Source organism: Ovis canadensis, chromosome 2 (genome assembly GCF_042477335.2).
Source record: "Ovis canadensis isolate MfBH-ARS-UI-01 breed Bighorn chromosome 2, ARS-UI_OviCan_v2, whole genome shotgun sequence".
Classification (NCBI taxonomy): domain Eukaryota; kingdom Metazoa; phylum Chordata; class Mammalia; order Artiodactyla; family Bovidae; genus Ovis; species Ovis canadensis.
In genome coordinates, this window is record NC_091246.1 from 132106807 (window position 1) to 132127967 (window position 21161).

A 21161-nucleotide genomic window follows, 5' to 3' on the forward strand; every position below is an offset into this window, starting at 1 on the left:
ATTTTACAGATTTAAATGCCTTTCAAATTAACCCTTATTGAATACTTCCTGAATTATTAGACTTACTCATTTGAAAAATTCACTTGAGAATTTTACCTTTGTCTATTGTCGTACAGCAATGTATGAAGCTTTAGAGTGAGCATTAGGGGTATAGAATTGATATATCCCTTGTGAGAATGTTTTGTTTTCCCTTAGCTTATAGATAGAACACTCTAATGACATCACTCTCTCTCTTCACATCATCTTCCTTCTTTATCTCTTTGTCCAAATTTATTCTTTTTATAAAGACACTGTTCGTACTAGATTAGACTCCATTTTAATGATCTAATTTTAACTTATATCTACAAAGACCTTATTTCCAAATAAAGTTACATTCTGAAATATTAAGGATTATACTTTCAACATATCTTTTTGGGAGAGACAGTTCAACCCATAACATTACTCTTAATCATGATTAGGACAATCACTCAACTCCTTTCTGTTGTGTATTAGACTCTCACTTTATAGTGATAATAGGTCAAAACATACCACAGATGAAAGTAATGGGACATAAAACTAAGCGTTAACTAGGAAAAAAGGACAAAAATGCAAGGCAGAGGGCAATGTCCAGAACCTAGGATGTTTGCATGGATGACTAAGAGCAAGTCAACTGTTAGGGTTGCAAGATCACAGACTAGGCTATAGGATGTGGGAGATTAAATCCTGACAATTTATATAGTTGAGTATAATCCTCATTTGGATAGTTTATATATCTGGCTTTGGAGACAAGGCATAAAAGATAGGAAAAATTAAACAGTTTAAAAGCTTAAGTTACAATGACAGCATGATTATCAGTATACTGACAGAGTATGATTATCAGTTAATTACAGTTTTCTTAGGAAGGAGAAAGTTTTTTTCAAGTGGAATTACTAATAATGGCCTTATAGAGAAAACAGCCTGTTACCCACACACTGAAAGATGGGTCAAGTTGTAGTAGGAGAATCACTTACACAAGAAAGGGCAAGAAAAGAGCCTTCTGAATATAAAATATTACTACAGGAAGAAAAGTATCTTCACAAAAGATATGAATGATCTGTGTTTGGTGAGTGATCTGGTGGAAGGATAACAGTTACTAGGTCTAAGTATGTGGCCAGAGAGAGATGTGGAGCCCTGTATGTATCACTTCTTGAGTAGGGCAGGGCTAGAAGAATAAGCCTTTAAGAGAATGTGATGGTACGCTTTGTTACCGTCACTGGGGTCTTTGGAGTCTTAAAAGAAGAGTTCTCCTTCTCTACATGTATTCTCTGCCATTTTTTCTCTTCCTAAATTAGGATCTCATTCTGCTGTTTGTTCCATTAGTCACTTAAGCATCTTCAGTCACTCATTCTCTTCTGCCTTCTAATTTACTTGGGTAGTTCATATTTTAGACTTTTATTTAAACCAGTTTTTTTTTTTTATAACGTGTGTTTCTTCTTCTACTGTTGTCATGCGTTTCAGTGAGTTTTCAATTAAATTGTCTCATTTTGTCACCATCTTGTTTCATCTGAACTTATTTTCACAGTGGTACTTTAATTCAGAATTTTTAAGATTATTCTCAGTGGAAGTCTTTATTGAACTCATGGCGACTACTGGTTCCTCTTTGTACTTTACAGCTGATGAAAGGTAAATTATACTTCCGTTAGACTTAGTTTGTGATGAGTGTCCACAATACATCTTGCCATTAGTGTATTGCCATCACATTCTTCATTCTCTCCCTTTTTGTGGTAGAAGACACAAACACCAAATTATAGAGCTCTGCTTTGTGATGGGTCTGCCTTAGTGAATGGTAACTTCATCTGTGTGGTGACCTTTTCTGACTGAAGAGACTGAGATTTGATTTTTATCTTACTTAAAAGGCAATAATTATTTAGTCTCTTACTGTTTCATGGATACTAGCAGAAGACCTGGGGTTCCTGGCTTAGAGACAGAGAACTTAATTCACTGCACAGGCAGTACCATGAGCATCCAGATGTATACATTATTTTTCCCTTGCTTTCATGTCTTTTGGGGGTAGTGCAGAGAGACCCGGATGAATGCTATGTATGCATTGGGCATGTCTTAAGCTAAGGAGGACTGAGTTTGAGGAACCCTCTGTTTTATCATCAACAGTAAGCATATTTGCTCTTTGTTCCAGAGGGACACGTTACTTTGTTTCTCAAGTTTGGTAGCTGTAAGGCCTGGAGAAATGGCTGAGATAGTGAGTGCTCTGGGCTCTGCTTTCTTGGCATATCCAGCAAGGTGTGTACACACACGTGAGATTCATGAAGGAATGTCTCCCAAAAGCCAGGACCGTGGCCATCAACCATAATTTTGTGTTGCCTACCACATCTCGTCATTCCCTGAGTAAACACTTTTGAGCTTTACCACCCTAGACCATCTCATAATCCTGTCTGGATTGTTACCACCACTGCCTCCTAAGATCTCTGCCTCCTGTTCCCTCTCCACTCCTCTCTGTTTCCACCTCAGCATAGAACAATCTTTCTAAGCAGTAATTATCCATCACACAGACTCTTCGGTGATTTATCAAAAAGTTTAAATTCTTCAGCGTGATATATGGTGTTTATTCTGTAGGCATCCCTCGTATTGTTCTCCTTGCTTGTGGAATGTCTACCACCCAAGGGCAGGTTTTGCTTTCAGTGAGTTGGTACCCCTTTAGTGGAATTTCTTTCCCTCACAACCTGTCCTGATGGTTTTGGTTAAGACCTGTCACCTTTTTTATGAACTTAACACTAATTTTACCACCTTCAGAATGCTTCTCTAGAATTCATCAGTTAGTACAGTGTGTTATGCTCTCCAGTTTTTAATGATTCACCATAATCAAAAACCTCCCTGAATCAACATGTGCAGTACTTAAGTTTCATCTTAACTGTTTTGAATATGTGTTTTCTCTTGAAGTAAGTCGAAAACTTCTTTTGCTAGGGACACCATGTGACAATTCATTGTTTTATATCTTTGATATGTAGCTTCACTTACTTTAGGAGTTCAAGCTGAATGACCCATGTATTAGATTCTGTTTTAGGAATAATATTTCAGTTTCCTTAAAGAAAGTCTTGATAGGAATTTTAAGTTTGAGTCACTGTAGACAATTTTTAAAAGATGATGTTCTTAATAAACTTTAAATATTTTTCAATAGTGGGTATTTTTTCTTTTTTTTTTTTTTCTTGTAAACTTGGTCTGTACCTGAAGTCATTACCTAAGCTACGTTTGTTCCTTTCTTTCCTTTTTCAGGCATATACGAGTGTCTCTAAGGCTTCACTTAGCCTTTCAGATCACAGAGAACTTGGAAAGATGATGAATACAATAATTTTTCACACAAAAATGGTAGATTCCTTGGTGGAAATGTTGGTGGAAACATCAGATCTCTCCATATTTTGGTATGTTGTAATTTTCTTTAAATTAGAATTTGAAATTTTATTATCCAAAGATACGTTTCTTGATTATGTTAGTGTGGTGCTTAAGACAGTTTAATAAGAGATTCTAAGAATAAAGGGAATAGAGAACAACCTGCCAGTAGTGAAGTTTACTATGTTGGGATTTTAAGTCTGTTTTTAATTGTCTATAAGAGCACCTCTTACTGATGTGAATTTGTTTTTTACACTTTCTTTGAAGAAGTGAAGAACAGTCACTTCAAATTGTGTCCTTAAAGGAAAAACAATTTGGATTGGGTCAAGTAGAGCAAATGTTGGAAATTAAATTCCATGTGGTTTCACTCTGTAGTATTAAGTTAGACACTAATATTGTGATAATGTGGTGACAGTTCCCTCCACTGTGCTCCACTCTCCTTTGCTTCTATTATAAAGTTCTCTTGTTATTCATAGTAGTTTGCAGCTCCTCCTTTTCTGCCAACATTATGTGGTTCTTGAAGGAGGTCAAGTTTTTGTTTCCTTAGTGTCTTAACAGAGTAAGTACTTAGTAAGTATTTCAATGAATAAGTGAACTTGATTGTGATAAAATTAGTAAACAGTGGTGTCAGGACTCAAACTTAAGTATTCTGATTTCAAAGCTGTACAGTGTCCACTCTGTTTCTGCTTCTTGATCTTTTTTCCTTTAGGGAAGCTGATGAGAATAGCCTGGTAGGTTCCTTTAATTCTAAAATAGTTTCAGTGGATAGTGATAGTAGTGTCTCTGTATTAAATAGAGATCATTTTGAAAAGCTTGTGATTAATTTTGTTTTGTGGAGAAAACCAATCTACACTGATTTTTGCAGTTTTTAGTGGGGCTTTAATTAGCAGTTTTGCAGAAGAAATCCAAATTACTTGGCAGGGAAGACTTAAGGGATCTCTTAAAGGAACTCAGGAAATATAGTTAATATATAACAAGTTTGTAAGAGTTTTAAGATTGGAACCCTATCCTATTGTCTGACCCAGAGGCTACCTTGAAAAGAAAATGTAACATTTAATGTTTAGGTATTTTTGAGCTATATATTGTAAAAGAGGGATACAGCAATTAGAAATTCCCCTTCTGGGGACTTCTTTGGTGGTCAATTGGCTAGGACTGCATACTCCCAATGCAGGGGACCCGGGTTCTATCCCTGGCCAGGGAACTAGGTCCCACATATTGCAGTGAAGACCAGAGATCCTGCGTGCTGTAGCTAAGAACCAGTACAGCCAAATAAATTAATTTCAAAAAGAAAAAAATAAATTCCTTTTCTGTTTCCTGGAAATAAGGCACTTTGAATAATATTTAAAATTTGGAAATTTTCAGTCATTTAATTAATTATATCATAGTTGCTCTTAACCACATTCTTACTTTGTCACATCCAAAATAAAGACATTTACTACTTCTGTTTTATTATTGCAAGATGTATTAAATCTATATTTTATCACCTCATATTCTTTTAGATTTAACATCTCTTCAATCTGGAAGTAATTTAAAGTTGATGGTGTATTGTTTAATTAACAGTATTTTTCTTTCTTAGTGGTACATAAAATAATGGTGTTTCTTACAATTGATAGTGACTTAGCTTTGATGACTTTTGATGCTGTAAGGGTTGAGTGGTATATATTCAAATGCCATAGATATGGTTTATTTTCTCTTTAACTTTTATTTTTAAATGTGTTAATGTTTTATAAATAATATTTTATAACTCTGAAATGGTTATTGGTATGTAAGAGAACTCTTTGGAAAAATAACTTTTCCTGTGAGAATGCTACAGTTGGTAATTTTCATTTACTTGAATCAAATTAAACTAACTTAATTTTAACTATAAAAATTGTGATTCTGATTTTTAATTTGTTTCCTTACAGTTTTTATAGTCGTGCTTTTGAGAAGATGTTTCAACAGTGTTTGGAGTTACCCTCTCAATCAAGATACTCAATCGCATTTCCACTACTTTGCACTCATTTTATGAGTTGCACACATGAACTGTGTCCAGAAGAGGTAATTTCAAGTATTATTGTGATTAAAATAGTATGCAGAATAAGCTACTCCAGACATACAGCTGACCGAATGTTCACAAAGATAAAGACTCACAAAGTCATAATTACCTAACCTGCTTGCCCACCTAATATATTTCTGTGCAGAGTCAGAGTGCTTGATTAGGCATATGATGTAATATTTATTTAAATGATTGGATAAATACAGGTACATGTTTCTAAGGACACATCATAAAATCACTTGTTCAGTCACTCAGTCGTGTCTGATTCTTTTGATACCCCATTGACTCTGGCCCATCAGGCTTCTCTGTCCATGGGATTTCCCAGGCATAAAGCCACTTGGAATTAACCTTTATTAAAATAAATAGTCAGGCATTAATGTTTATGGTAAAGTTATGTATAATGAGTGATTTTTATATGTTTAGTTTTCATCTGAAATGCTCATTGAAAATACTTGCAAATTGAATGGAAACATTACTGACTAAATATAAGCATTTCAAAGAAGGATTTCACTGACTTGTTAATATAATAGATACCGTAAGCAAAACTGAGATTTGCCAGTGTTTGTAAGAATTCACATACTGGCATACACAGTTACTGAGTAATTAAAGTACTCTGTAGTTTACACATACCAAGTATCTATCAAATATGCAGTATCAGTATTTCTCATAATCATCCAAAAAGAAAAATAACACTTAGTGAGTATGGTAAGTATATATTAAAATTAAATAGTATTTTAAAAAATAGCTTAGTGTTGAATCTTTTTACTTAGAACTACAGAACTTATAGAAAAGAAACTTACAAAGAGCAGTAGCATTATCTTTAAGTATTAGGTACTCTCTACTACAAGTTGTTTTTCAATAATCCTACAGGAAATTTATTAGGGAGTGCTTTTAAGATTAATTAATACCTGTGAGAGGATATGACACCACCAATTTTAATAGATCTATAGATTTTTTAGAATGAAAAATTTTCCCTCCTAATCATGATACCTAAGATGTACTGTAATGTAATGTGTGATGTAAGATGTCAGTTTCTTCCTCACTGTCATTTCTTCACATTAATTACTCATCATGTCCTCTTAATTTTATTTGTGTAATATAATTTCTTGACCCCATCCTTTACTTTCCATTGCTGTTGGCACTATTGTAGTTCAGCTTTTCAAAGGTTTTCATATCTACTCCTAAATAATTTTTCTTCCTTCAATATTTTAGCCTTAAAGACAACCGCAGTGCCACTAGAGTGCCTCTTTCCTTCTTCAAGTAGCATTAGAGTTCTCCATTGCATATGGAGAAGGTGGAAACATCTCAGGCATTGAAAATCCTCAACAAATCTCCATCCTCATTGTTTGTGTTTTTTTTCCTTTCCTTTTGTCCTTTGCCTTTAAGGGGGAGAGAAAAAAAGTATGTATATGTATGTATATATATATGGTGGTGGTTTATTTTCTAAGTCATGGCCAACTCTTAAAGCCCCGTGGACTGTAGCCTACCAGGCTCCTCTGTCCATGGGATTCTCCAGGTAAGAATACTGGAGTGGGTTACCATTTCCTTCTCCAGGGGATCTTCCTGACCCAGGTCTCCTGTATTGCAGGCAGATTCTTTACCCATTGTGCTATGAGGGAAGCCCCGCATGTATATGCACACACACAAACACACACACAGAGGCTTCCAATGTGGTGCTAGTGGTAAAGAACCCACCTGCCGGTGTAGGAGATGTAAAAGATGAGCGTTTGATCCCTGGATTGGGAAGACCCTCTGGAGAAGGGCATGACAACCCACTCCAGTGTTCTTGCCTGGAGAATCCCATGGACAGAGGAGCCTGGTGGGTTACAGTCCATAGGGTCGCAAAGAGTTGGACAAAACTGGGCAATTTTGTGTGCATGCACACACATATAAATATAGACTTCTCAGGTGACTTAGTGGTAAAGAATTCAACTGCCGAGCAGGAGACATGAGTTTCATCCCTGGGTTGGGAAGATCCCCTGGAGGAGGGAATGGCAACCTACTCCAGTGTTCTTTCCTAGAGAATCCCGTGGACAGAGGAGCCTGGCAGGCTACAGTCCTTGAATTCACCGAGTTGGACATGACTGGTACTATTCTGTTTTTAATTTAGCTAATTTGTTAAAGCCTGTTACATTCCAGCCAGCTTTCTTAAACTTGTATTTGCAAGGATGCAAAGACATAGTCCTTACCCTAGACAAATCCATGATTTGATGATCTGTATTGTGGTAAAAATATACATGGGGCACTCTTGGAACACTGAGGGAATTCACCTTTGGGTGAGGATACACTAAGTTGGTGTGCAGAGTTAATAGTTCTCAGTGCAGTCTTAATTTATAGTTTTAGTTTTAGCCTTTCATCTCATTTAGATCAGAAAGATTATAGAAAAGACCTGTAAAATAACTTTTTAATGCTGAGCCCTTATTTTAAGCTGGAGTACTTAGAGTGAATTTGCAGAAAGATAGTATGAATTAGATTTGAAATTCCCACAAAATCCTGGGTCAGCAGGATTCCTAGATAATGGTAGCCAGTACTAATGGAAACCTAAGTAATGAGTTGCCATAACTGTACCATCTGGTATAGTAGGCCATTTATCTTTTTCAGTCTCATTGTTTAAAAATCTTGTTTCTGCTGCTGCTGCTGCTGCTGCTGCTGCTGCTGCGTCACTTCAGTCGTGTCCGACTCTGTGCGACCCCATAGACGGCAGCCCACCAGGCTCCTCTGTCCCTGGGGTTCTCCAGGCAAGAATACTGGAGTGGGTTGCCATTTCCTTCTCCAATGCATGAAAGTGAAAAGTGAAAGTTAAGTTGCTCAGTCGTGTTTATGGTAGTGGCTCCTAAATCTATATCTGCAGCCCAGTACTTCAAGTTAGATTTTCTCTATACTGCAACCTAGGTATTTTTAGCCATCTGAAGTGTAACATGTCCAGAATAGAATCCCTGATTTTTCCACATCTACCCCAACCTGAAACCTTTTCTGTTTTTGGCTGTACTTTTACATAAGTATTCAGGCTCCTGCCTCTTTGCACCTTTGAACAAGCCCCATCATCCTTTGCCTGGATGATTGTTACTGTCTCCTACGTGGTCTCTGCTTCTGCCATTATCCTGTTCGCAGCACAGAGCCAGCGTTACACTCTAGTTGTCTTGCTTTCCAGTCTCAGCATTTTTTAGCCGTTGAAGAGAAGTAGTGAAGTCAGATCTGTATTTTAAATAAGTTAGTTTAGTAAGTTTAAAGCAATGCTAGTTCAAGTCCTTTTTTTCAGGAAGAAGGGATGGTAAGGGATATATTATCTTTCAGGAGTTGGAATTTGGTTAAACAAAATCTAAATGTCTATAATTTGAAATTTTACCTTAAGTAAAGTGAACCATTATTTAATTATATCTGGTCTGTGGATCCCTTTTGGTTTTGCTTCCTATTCAAGTTTTAAAGGGCATTTTAAATAAAATACGTTGTAAGGTAATATGGTACATCAAAGAACAGTTGTTTTACATATGTAAGCATTTTTATATTCTTTTATATTATCTTAACATTTATTTCAGTGAAGAAATAATGTTTGTAATGTTTAAATGTTTTTGTTATATAATTATGGAAGGTCAGGGAAGGGAAACTTGTAAAAATCTGTCTCCAGAAACTAACACACATTTTAAATCAACTGTACTTCAATAAAAAATTTTAAAATAAAAATAGAATAGTAAAAATCTGTCTCTTTGTAAAGTATTACACATTGTATCAGAGAAGGCAATGGCACTCCACTCCAGTACTCTTGCCTGGAAAATCCCATGGATGGAGGAGCCTGGTAGGCTGCAGTCCATGGGGTCGCTAAGAGTCAGACACGACTGAGTGACTTCACTTTCACTTTTCACTTTCATGCATTGGGGAAGGAAATGGCAACCCACTCCAATGTTCTTTCCTGGAGAATCCCAGGGACGGGGGAGCCTGGTGGGCTGCCACCTATGGGGTCACACAGAGTCGGACACGACTGAGGCAACTTAGCACCAGTAGCAGCAGCAGCACAAATTGTATAGGGCACAATTATACAGTATTATATATTAAACGTTCCAATTACCGTTAACAAGAAAAACCTGTTAAACTATTGCAGCACCCGGCAAAACTAAAAGGATACAGATCTGTAGCTAGAAATAGATGGATTTGAGTGAGTGTATGTGTCTACGTGGACTTCCCTGGTGGCTCAGAAGATAAAGAAGCCACCTGCAGTGTAGGAGATCTGGGTTCGATCCCTGGATTGGGAAGATTCCCTGCAGGAGAGCATGGCAATCCACTCCAGTTTTCTTGCATGGAGAATCCCCATGGACAGCGGAGCCTGGCGGGCTGCAGTCCAGGGGGGTTGCAGAGAGTCGGACACGACTGAGCACAAAGCACACACAGCACATGTATCTACACGAACATATATAATCTCCCAAAAGTTAGAGATAATGTTCTCTTTTTTCCCCTATTGAGTTCAGAAAATGCATGCATGGTCAGCTTTTTTTTCTCTTCTGGGATGGGAAGTTGGATTTTAGAGAATTGAATGATTTGTGAATTTGTTTTACTGACTCGAGTTTTAATGATATTATTTAAATATTTGAGCACTTGTTTTCTGTTTATAAACTACAAAATTCTTTGCTAAAATATATATATATACACGCACACACGTATGTATATAATCAAGTGAGATCAGCAAATATTACTCTAAATCTGTTCTTTCCTTTTTTTTAAGGTTTTAAAAATAACATTTATTTCCTAAAAGTTAACATGTTCTGTCATATCATATGTTTGATATTTTAGTATTTAAGAACTGGATATAGGACATTGTGGAATTTGAATATTTTTTCATTGTAAGGAAAATAATGGTCCTTTCAGATTGCTTCCAGTCATACTTGTATAATCACCAAGTACTTTGTGTCAATTGTGTGCAAATACGATATGGTAGGTTAGTTTTTATAAGAGACAAAAGAGAACTATAACATCTCCCATCTCCACTCCTTACGTAGGATACACTTGAACCTTATTTTCTACGTTTATTTAAAAACTCTTTTAATTCAAGTTAGTTAGTTTAGTCGCTCAGTTGTGTCCCGACTCTTTGTGACCCCATGGATTGCAGCACGCCAGGCTTCCCTATTCATCACCGGCTTCCCTATTCATCACCAGCTCCCGGAGCTTGCTCAAACTCATGTCCATTGAGTCCATGATGCCATCCAGCCATCTCATCCTGTTGTCCCCTTCTCCTCCTGCCTTTAGTCTTACCCAGCATCAGGATCTTTTCCAATGAGTCAGTTCTGCACATCAGGTGGCCAAAGGATTGAAGCTTCAGCTTCAGCATCAGTCCTTCCAATGAATGTTCAGGACTGATTTCCTTTAGGATTGATTGGACTCTCAAGAGTCTACTCCAACACCACAGGTCAATAGCATCAGTTCTTTGGCACTCAAGCTTTTTTTATGGTCCAGCTCTCACATCCATATGTGACTGCTGGAAAAACCATAGCTTTGACTAGATGGATCTTTGTCAGCAAAGTAATGTCTCTGCTTTTTAATATGCTTTCTAGGTTTGTCTAGATTTGTTAATTCAGATTACTTTGTTATAATTTTTACTGTTTCTGTTACTATTTTTCTTTGACAGAGACATCATATTGGAGATCGCAGTCTTTCCTTATGTAATATGTTCCTTGATGAAATGGCCAAACAAGCTCGAAATCTCATCACTGATATTTGCACAGAACAGTGTACTCTTAGTGACCAGGTAATAATTTAAATGTTTCCTTACAGATGGGAAAATTGTGTTGAAGGCAAGAAAATCATCTCTTAGCTGGTTTGTTTTTTTGTTGTTTTTTTTTTTCTGTTTTTAATCTTATCCTCAAACTCTCAGTGAATCTCATTACCTCTTATTATGAAGCTCCATTGTTAGGTTTTTAAGACATTGCCACCGTCTTTCGGGTTATGGTTTAAAATCCAGCCTCTAGCTTGGCATTCCAGTCCCTTCCCGAGGTAGCTCAAACATCTCTCCCAGCATTTTATGCTCCACTACTGAGTCATTCTAATTAGGTTCAGAGCACATTGTGTTCTATCATGGTTTTGGTCTTCATAGGCCATTTTCCTTTCAGCAAAGTGTTCTTATTCCTCGCTTGCCTGGTATTTTCTAATTTGTCCTTGAAGTGTAGCTTTGATATAACTACCTCTGTGAAATGTCTCTTCACACAAGATTCACCTGTTTCTGTGTTTTCCAAGCTGAGTGGGCTCTCCAAGCTGGCTGGATGAATGCTGCGTCTCACTTCATACGTCTGTTCTTGGTGCTAGTGTATTTGCCACATAGTCTGGGTTTAGCTACAGTTTCTTTCAGTAGTTAATGTTTCAGAGTAATTGGTGTATATGATTTCATTTATTTTTAAATTTAGTTGTTGCCCAAGCATTGTGCCAAAACCATCAGTCAAGCAGTGAATAAGAAGTCAAAAAAACAGACTGGTAAGAAAGGGGAACCTGAAAGGGAAAAACCAGGAGTTGAAAGCATGAGGAAAAACAGGCTGGTCGTGACCAAGTAAGCCATCCAATATTACTGTATCTTTTTGTTACAGGTAGAGGAGTTTTGTTTTGTTTTTTTGTTAGTTTCTTTTTTTTGTATGGCATTAGTACTGAGGAAATGCTAGTAATTGTAAATTCTTCATTTCCCTGTTGTTAATGTTTTTTGACATTTGTGAACTTAATTAGCCAGTTAGTGCTTATCTAATCCAAAAGTACTTATTTTGGATTTTTGAAGAAAATACATGTAATAGATGTCATTTTTTTAACATGTTGAATATTGAAGGCCAAGAATCTGTCCAAAAATTTGGAGGGGTATACTATAAGCAACCTGTAATTTTCAGTTTATTTGAAATTAGATGTCTGACACTATTTTGGCATCTTGTTATATATTATATATTGAACATGTCAGTTTAAGAGAGAAGAAAAGTTGAATTTTGCCATTACTATTCTGATATACTTATGAAATTAATTTCATATTGCTATTATGAAATGTTAATTTTTTTCTTTACTGTTTATTAATATTCTTCAGCCTTGATAAGTTGCACACTGCACTTTCCGAGTTGTGTTTCTCTATAAATTATGTACCAAACATGGTGGTTTGGGAACATACCTTTACCCCACGAGAATATTTGACTTCTCATCTGGAAATCCGCTTTACTAAGTAAGAAAGAATATAAACTGTTTTTGTTTGTTGATTAAGTTAATGAGTTTGTTTTATTTATTCTTCATATCTGTGCAGTCTTTTATGAGGGAAAGCATTAGTAGAAATGGTATATAAATTAGTAAAATTGTAGTATAAAAAAATAACTGGGAAGTACGAAGAATAGTGAACTGGGAATTACTTAAATTACCCAGTCTTATCCCACATTTAACTCATTGTAACACTGGAGAGGCTAGTTAATCTCGGTGAGCCTTAATTTCCTTATAAGAAAAAGGACAGTTAAGTTCAGTTCAGTCGCTCAGTCGTGTACAACTCTTTGCAACTCCATGGAGTGTAGCACACCAGGCTTCCCTGTCCATCTGAGCTTGCTCAGATTCCCATCCATCGAGACAGTGATGTCATCCAACCATCTCATCCTCTGTCGTCCCCTTCTCCTCCTGCCTCCAGTCTTTCCCAGCATCAAGGTCTTTTCTAATGAGTCAGCTCTTCACATTAGGTGGCCAAAGTATTAGAGCTTCTTGAGCTTCAGTTCTAGCATCAGTCCTTCCAGTGAATATTCAGGGTTGATTTCCTTTAGGATTGACTGGTTTGATCTTGCAGTCCAAGGACTCTCAAGAGTCTTCTCCAGCACTGCAGTTCAAAAACATCAATTCTTTGGCGCTCAGCCTTCTTTGCTTCCCTTGTGGCTCAGCTGGTAAAGAATCCGCCTGCAGTGCACGAGGCCTGGGTTCAATCCCTGGGTTGGGAAGATCCCCTGGAGAAGGGAACTGCTACTCACTCCAGTATTCTGGCCTGGAGAATTCCATGGACTGTATAGTCTATGGGGTTGTAAAGAGTTGGACATGACTGAGCAATTTTCACTTTCAGCCTTCTTTATGGTCCAACGCTCATATCCATACACAGCTACTGGAAAAACCATATCTTTGACTATACGGACCTTTGTTGGCAAAGTAATGTCTCTGCTTTTTAATATGCTGTCTAAGAAAAAGGAGAAGATTGGAGCAAATTGGTGTACTTCAGCTGGCAGGTGGCAGCCCAGTAGGATCATGGAATCAGTTTAGAAAGTTGTAGTGAACATTTAAAGAAAAAAGAGGGAGGAAAGGAAAGAAGGAAGAAGAAATAGGGGGGAAACTCAGTGCATTGCATGTACTAAGTAGAAATATTGTTTCATGGAGCTTTTTAGTTAGGTATATGTTTGTGTGTACTGAGTTGGTGATATTAGATACATACCTTATAGCAGGTCACAGTCGAATGTGTGAAAACCTCAGGGTTAGATGAACACGAAAGTCTCGTGAACTCCAAAATATGCTGTTATGCCAATAGAATTCTAGACCCGTGAGGCACTCAATTCTAATTAGTTTTATAAGTTATGTTTCTTGATATTTTATGTAACAAGTCAGAAATTTTGTAAATGTTTCTTCAGCCTTTTTCTAAAGTTACACATTTATTTATTAAAGAAAATATTGATTGATTCAATACATTTTTCTTAAAGGCCTTATGAAAGAAATTTTGCCAAAGGATTTTTAAAAGGTTTGGCTAAGGGTTATGGTCACTAACAAATATTTGTGCCTTATGTGTAATATTGTGTTAAGAAATATGAGTAATAATAAAACTGTATAAAATTTAGAGCTACAACAACTATAGAAGAAAATAGAATAGGTAAACAGGCAGTAAATTGAGTGTCAAGTCATCAGTTGCAAAGAGTCTGGTACTGAGCAAAGTCAGGTGTTGCTCTTCTTTAGTAAGGAAGGTATCCTGACAGTGAAACCAAAACTGCTTCAGTATTTAGACTATAGGACATTGACACCTTCTGATACTTATCACTGTCAGCTCGGTGGATTGGTACAGTGTTGTGTGGAAGGTAGGGTTCAGTTTACAGCTCTCTGTAAACAGCTTTCTGTTTACAGCTCTCTACAGCTCTCTATTTACAGCTTTCTGTAAACAGTCTGGTCCATTTATCCACAGAGAAGCAGATGTTCTTTTTATCGAACATCTACTTAGTGATCAGGTTCAAGGCAAGGCTGTATACTTGTTTACCTGGGAAATATTTTTATGCCAGAACAAATAGCTTGTGAATATTAGTTGATTGAATTTTGCTGATCACTTGCACACAGTCGTAAAGACTTACTGGCTGTGTACAAGGACAGCAGTTTTCATCTTGAGTTGTTCTTCTGGGACTATTACTAGTGATGGAATTTGTCTGTTGTCTTTATGAATTTATCCTCACAGATACAAGTCTTAAGATCTTTATAAATCTAATGATTAGGGAATTTTAGGTTTTCCCCGGTGGCTTAGCAGGTAAAGAATCTGCCTGCAATGTAGGAGGCACAGGAGATGTGGGTTTGATCCCTGGGTCAGGAAGATTCCTTGAAGAAGGGAATGGCTACCCACTCCAGTATTCTTGCCTGGAGAGTCCCATGGACAGAGGAGCCTGGCAGGCTACTGTCCGTAGGGTCGCAAAGAGGCAAACACAACTGAAGCGACTTGGCACACACACATGCATGCACTTCCAAAGTGACCTTGATCAGTTTACTTGAGTTCTGCACCTCAGGTTTGTTCTTTCCTCTATGAAATGATGGTGATAACTGCATAGCAGGGTTATTAAATATGAAGACTGTAGGTAATATATATAAGGCCTAAAAACTAAAAACAGTGCTAAAGCAGTTCAAGCTGTAGACTTGAATAGTCCATTTACTTGGAGACAATATATCATGTTAAAGGAATTTTTAAAACCCTCTTTATTCTTAAATCATTTTTATTGCTTATGCCCTTAGTATTTTTTTAATCACTTGCACCCCCATTTCATTCCTATATATCTACTAAGTATATTCTTTTTTAAAGTTGTTGCTTTGGAAGATAATGATAGTAGTAGTAATTTCATGAATTGTAGATTGAATGGCCTATTTACCGAAATACAAAAATCAGAGCTTTTTAATTTTTTCTACCATCCTCGCTCCAGGTCAATTGTTGGAATGACTATGTATAATCAAGCCACACAGGAAATTGCAAAACCATCAGAGCTTCTAACAAGTGTAAGAGCATACATGACTGTACTCCAGTCAATAGAAAACTATGTGCAAATTGATATTACAAGAGTATTTAATAATGTTCTTCTTCAACAAACACAACATTTAGATAGTCATGGAGAACCAACCATTACGAGTCTGTACACAAATTGGTAAGAAACATATTTAGAAATTTGGAATGATAAAAAGTTTCTTTGTAATGAACGACTTAAAGTTTTTAAATGGATTAATGCTTGTTTATGTTATTGGTCAACTTTAAAATTATATGCAGGAATGTATACCTTAATAAATTTTTAATTAAATTCTCCAGTTGCAAATTTACTCTTCTCCTTAGGTATTTGGAAACTTTGTTAAGACAAGTCAGCAATGGTCATATAGCTTATTTCCCTGCAATGAAAGCTTTTGTGAACTTACCTACGGAAAATGAATTAACATTTAATGCAGAGGAATATTCTGACATATCAGGTGAATAATACTCTGGCATATTTTAGAGAATGAAGAAACCTTGATTCTTTTGGGTTTTGATTCCATTATGACTATTTTCATTCAATTGTATGGATAATCAAACATTAATTTTAGACTTACCTAGGCCTTTATGTTCTTTCTTATTCTAGAAACTTTTCTTAGAGTTTTCAATTAATAATTTGCTTCTTAAAATTTTTTTTGTCAAAGTATAAAATTAATTCCATTTCCTTTCAGAAATGAGGTCATTATCAGAGCTGCTTGGCCCATATGGTATGAAGTTCCTAAGTGAAAGCCTTATGTGGCATATTTCATCACAAGTTGCTGAACTTAAGGTAATACAGTTTTTATTGATTTGAGCTTTAAAATATTTCAAAAATGTGAACAAACAAGCCTAGAGTATTAATTATTTTAATCTGACATGAAGTTGTCATGAAATGAAATTATTTGAATATGAAATTTATAAATTATACAAAATTATAGAGCTAGCAAGTTCTTTCAGTAGCATCTTCATTTGCTTCTGTTTTACAAATGATAAAGCAGAAAGCCTAGAGAGGTGAATTGACTAGCTAAAGGAGACTAAAACTCAGATTTCTTGACTTTTAGTCGTCTTCATTCTGTTGTATCATGATGCCTTTCTTCCAGTGACCGTGTTCAAAGTTCGAGCCAGTCATCTGTTTAAATTTGTAGTTTGAATGTATTACCTTCCACAGATTCCAATATAAACATTGTTAGGTTTATTGTTTTTTTTCTCCTTTTAAAAAACTTATTTATTTTTGATTGGAGGATAATTGCTTTATAATATTGTGTTGGTTTCTGCCACACATCAACAGGAACCATCCATAGGTATACCTTTGTCCCCTCCCTCTTGAACTTCCCTACCACATCCCACTGTTTGTTTGTTTTTATTATTATTATTAGGCAGTCTTTTAAATTATCTTGTGCCTTTTAAACTGAAAAAGTGCTTATCATGTTAATAAAGATGTGAAAGAGCTGAAGCAACGTCTTAAGTAACTCCAGAAGCCTTGTAAAAAGATCTCCGGGCTAAAGTGATTTATACTGAATGAGTCTGTATATAACAGCTATCTAGTTTTTGAAAGAATTTAAATTTGTGCCACCAAAATTTTTAAATTTACAAACAAAATAGGAAAGCCACCTTTAAAAATACGGCTTTTTCTTTGTGAAAGTTTTTTGGTGGTTACTTGTGCCTTCTGTTTTAAATTACTTAAGAATATGGTATATAGCATTAATAAGTAGCTTGCATTTCAGGTGTAGCACCTGAGAAGTCTAAATGTGGTAATCTCATTTACTGAAAATTGAGCAAATAGATGAAGTCAATTCCTGCAAGATTAATATTTTGCTGAGTGAATAGAGAGCAAGACTCAGTGTAACTAAAAGGAGAGGCAGTATTACCCAGTGGTTAAGAACTCAATTTTTCAAGTCAGGCTATCATGGATTTTGGTCCTGTCACTTAAGAGCTTTGACTTGGGATTAAGAATCATTTTAGGTGATATGTTTCAGCTGCTTAGGTACTCAGCATAGTCCCTGGCATACAATAGGAACTCAGTAAATATTTTAGTATTCATCATGTCATTATCCTCTCACTTCTTCTTTAAAAGAAAGATCTGCAATTCTTGGTTAGAAATCAGCCTTTAGTTACTTTATAATGTGGATTTTAAATGCATAGATATTATACCTTACATAGTTTTAAATACACAAACATTGCAATTCTAGTTTTGGTGCTTTGCTTGCTTTACTAACAGTATGGACTTATTAGACTAATTCCTCTGTAAATTCATGATCTCTTTTCTATCCTTCTGTTCTCTGGTAGCAAATTTATCATCCCAGTGTACTTTCTTGTGTTCCTCTCAGTATGAGATCATTGAAGAATTATGGTCCGGTTATTTAGCTTTTGCTAACTGTTGTTTGTTTCAGACACTTCTAGAACTGTTAGTGTTTTTATTGCTTCTCTGCCATTTAATGTGGCAGGTTAAGCATTATGATGTGATAATAGAAATTGGCCTGTACATATCTGTGAGAGTTTAAGGCATCTGATGTCCTTCACAGTATTGTAAGGTGCCAAGAGGATCTGGCCTTCCACTTTTTCTCACATTTTTTACTCTTCCATCCCAGCTAGCCTACTTGCTGTTGTGTGGTCTCAAAGTACTGTTCACTGAGATACTGTCTTAGCTTGTTTTCTTGTAACATTCATATATTTTTCAGTTATCAGAATATCCTTTCTTGACCACACTTTTAAAAATAGCAACCATTACTTTATATTCTTTTTATCCAGCTTTATTTGTGTTATTTGTGACCTTTCATGTCACACATCTTATGTCCCTTTCACTAGAAAAAAAACTTAATTATAAACTCTCTTAAAATCTTGGTGCTAAATTGATATCCAGCAGATAGAGGTGCTTGGTAAATATTTGTTGGGTTCAAAAATTAAAACAGATAGCTTTCCTGACTTTTTACTTTATTCTAGGACGTTTCTAAGCTCTTTACATGTAGTTTATTAACTCCTTTAAATCCTTAGAACTGGTATTGTCCCTATTTTACACATTAGAAAAGTAAAACCAAGAAAGATTAAGTAAATTGTCCAGGCTGACATGCTTAATATATAACTAAGTAAATTTGAATCTATATATACAGTCACCCTGACTCCAGAGCTTTCTAGTACTGTGTCAAAACATGAAAGAGATGTTAGCAGTCACCTGAACTACCCTTATGATTATACAGTGGAAGTGAAAACTAAATTTAAGGGACTAGATCTGATAGATAGAGTGCCTGATGAACTATGGACATAGGTTAGTGACATTATACAAGAGACAAGGATCAAGACCATCCCCATGGAGAAGAAATGCAAAAAAGCAAAATGGCTGTCTGAGGAGACCTTACAAATAGCTGTGAAAAGCAAAGGAGAAAAGGAAAGATAGAAGCACCTGAATGCAGAGTTCCAAAGAATAGCAAGGAGAGATAAGAAAGCCTTCTTCAGCAATCAATGCAAAGAAATAGAGGAAAATAACAGAATGGGAAAGACTAGAAATCTCTGCAAGAAAATTAGAGCTACCAAGGGAACATTTCATGCAAAGATGGGCTCGATAAAGGACGGAAATGGTATGGACCTAACAGAAGCAGAAGATATTAAGAGGTGGCAAGAATACACAGAAGAACAGTACAAAAAAGATCTTCACGAGCCAGATAATCACAATGGTGTGATCACTCATCTAGAGCCGGACATCCTGGAATGTGAAGTCAAGTGGGCCTTAGAAAACATCACTATGAACAAAGCTAGTGGAGGTGATGGAATTCCAGTTGAGCTGTTTCAAATCCTAAAAGATGATGCTGTGAAAGTGCTGCACTCAATATGCCAGCAAATTTGGAAAACTCAGCAGTGGCCACAGGACTGCAAAAGGTCAGTTTTCATTCCAATCCCAAAGAAAGGCAGTGCCAAAGAATGCTCAAACTACCGCACAATTGCACTCATCTCACATGCTGGTAAAGTAATGCTCAAAATTCTCCAAGCCAGGCTTCAGCAATGCATGAACCGTGAACTTCCAGGTGTTCAAGCTGGTTTTAGAAAAGGCAGAGGAACCAGAGATCAAATTGCCAACATCCGCTGGATCGAAAAAGGAAGAGAGTTCCAGAAAAACATCTATTTCTGCTTTATTGACTATGCCAAAGGCTTTGACTGTGTGGATCACAATAAACTGTGGAAAATTCTGAAAGAGATGGAAATCCCAGACCACCTGACCTGCCTCTTGAGAAACCTATATGCAGGTCAGGAAGCAACAGTTAGAACTGGACATGGACCAACAGACTGGTTCCAAATCAGAAAAGGAGTACGTCAAGGCTGTATATTGTCACCCTGCTTATTTAACTTCTATGCAGAGTACATCATGAGAAACGCTGGGCTGGAAGAAGCACAAGCTGGAATCAAGACTGCCGGGAGAAATATCAATAACCTCAGATATGCAGATGACACCACCTTTATGGCAGAAAGTGAAGAGGAACTCAAAAGCCTCTTGATGAAAGTGAAAGAGGAGAGAGAAAAAGTTGGCTTAAAGCTCAGCATTCAGAAAACGAAGATCATGGCATCTGGTCCCATCACTTCATGGGAAATAGGTGGGGAAACAGTGTCAGACTTTATTTTTTGGGGCTCCAAAATCACTGCAGATGATGACTGCAGCCATGAAATTAAAAGACGCTTACTCCTTGGAAGAAAAGTTATGACCAACCTAGATAGCATATTCAAAAGCAGAGACATTACTTTGCCAGCAAAGGTCCATCCAATGAAGGATATGGTTTTTCCAGTAGTCATGTATGGATGTGAGAGTTGGACTGTGAAGAAAGCTGAGCACCGAAGAATTGATGCTTTTGAACTGTGGTGTTGGAGAAGACTCTTGAGGCTGCAGTCCCTTGGGCTGCAGGGAGATCCAACCAGTCCATTCTAAAGGAGATGAGTCCTGGGTGTTCTTTGGAAGGAAAGATGCTAAAGCTGAAACTAGTACTTTGGCCACCTCGTGCGAAGAGCTGACTCACTGGAAAGACGCTGATGCTGGGGGCGGTTGGGAGCAGGAGGAGAAGGGGGCGACAGAGGATGAGATGGCTGGATGGCATCACCGACTCGATGAACGTGAATTTGAGTGAACTCTGGGAGTTGGTGATGGACAGGGAGGCCTGGCGTGCTGCGATTCATGGAGTCGCAAAGAGTCGGACACAACTGAGTGACTGAACTGAACTGAACCTACCCTTAGCTAATGCAGAAACATACATTTTCCTAGGTGGATGAGTTGATCTTGAAAAAGAGGCAATCTCATCAATTACTGTATATTTCTACTTATGTATATATCTAAACTTCCCTGGTGGCTCAGATGGTAAAGCGTCTGCCTACATTGAGGGAGACCTGGATTCAGTCCCTGGATCGGGAAGATTCCCTGGAGAAGGAAATGTCAACCCACTCCAGTACTCTTTCCTGGAAAATCCTATGGACGGAGGAACCTGGCAAGCTACAGTCTATGGGGTTGCAAAGAGTTGGACAAGACTGAGCGACTTCACTTACACTTTCATATCTAAATAGTAATTTTTGATTGGCCCTTACTGTTAC

At 36.9% G+C, this 21161-nt stretch overlaps 1 protein-coding gene across 1 annotated transcript in view; it reads left to right on the plus strand.

Annotated features, from left to right (window-relative positions):
• Positions 1-21161, plus strand: part of NCKAP1 (NCK associated protein 1) — a 110660-nt gene that overhangs the window by 64300 nt on the left and 25199 nt on the right. Inside the window, exons 16-23 of the mRNA XM_069577044.1 lie at positions 3247-3392; positions 5265-5397; positions 11010-11129; positions 11782-11921; positions 12435-12566; positions 15526-15744; positions 15927-16057; positions 16292-16389. Of these exons, the coding sequence (XP_069433145.1) occupies positions 3247-3392; positions 5265-5397; positions 11010-11129; positions 11782-11921; positions 12435-12566; positions 15526-15744; positions 15927-16057; positions 16292-16389 (1119 nt within the window). The remainder of the gene's footprint in view (positions 1-3246; positions 3393-5264; positions 5398-11009; positions 11130-11781; positions 11922-12434; positions 12567-15525; positions 15745-15926; positions 16058-16291; positions 16390-21161) is intronic.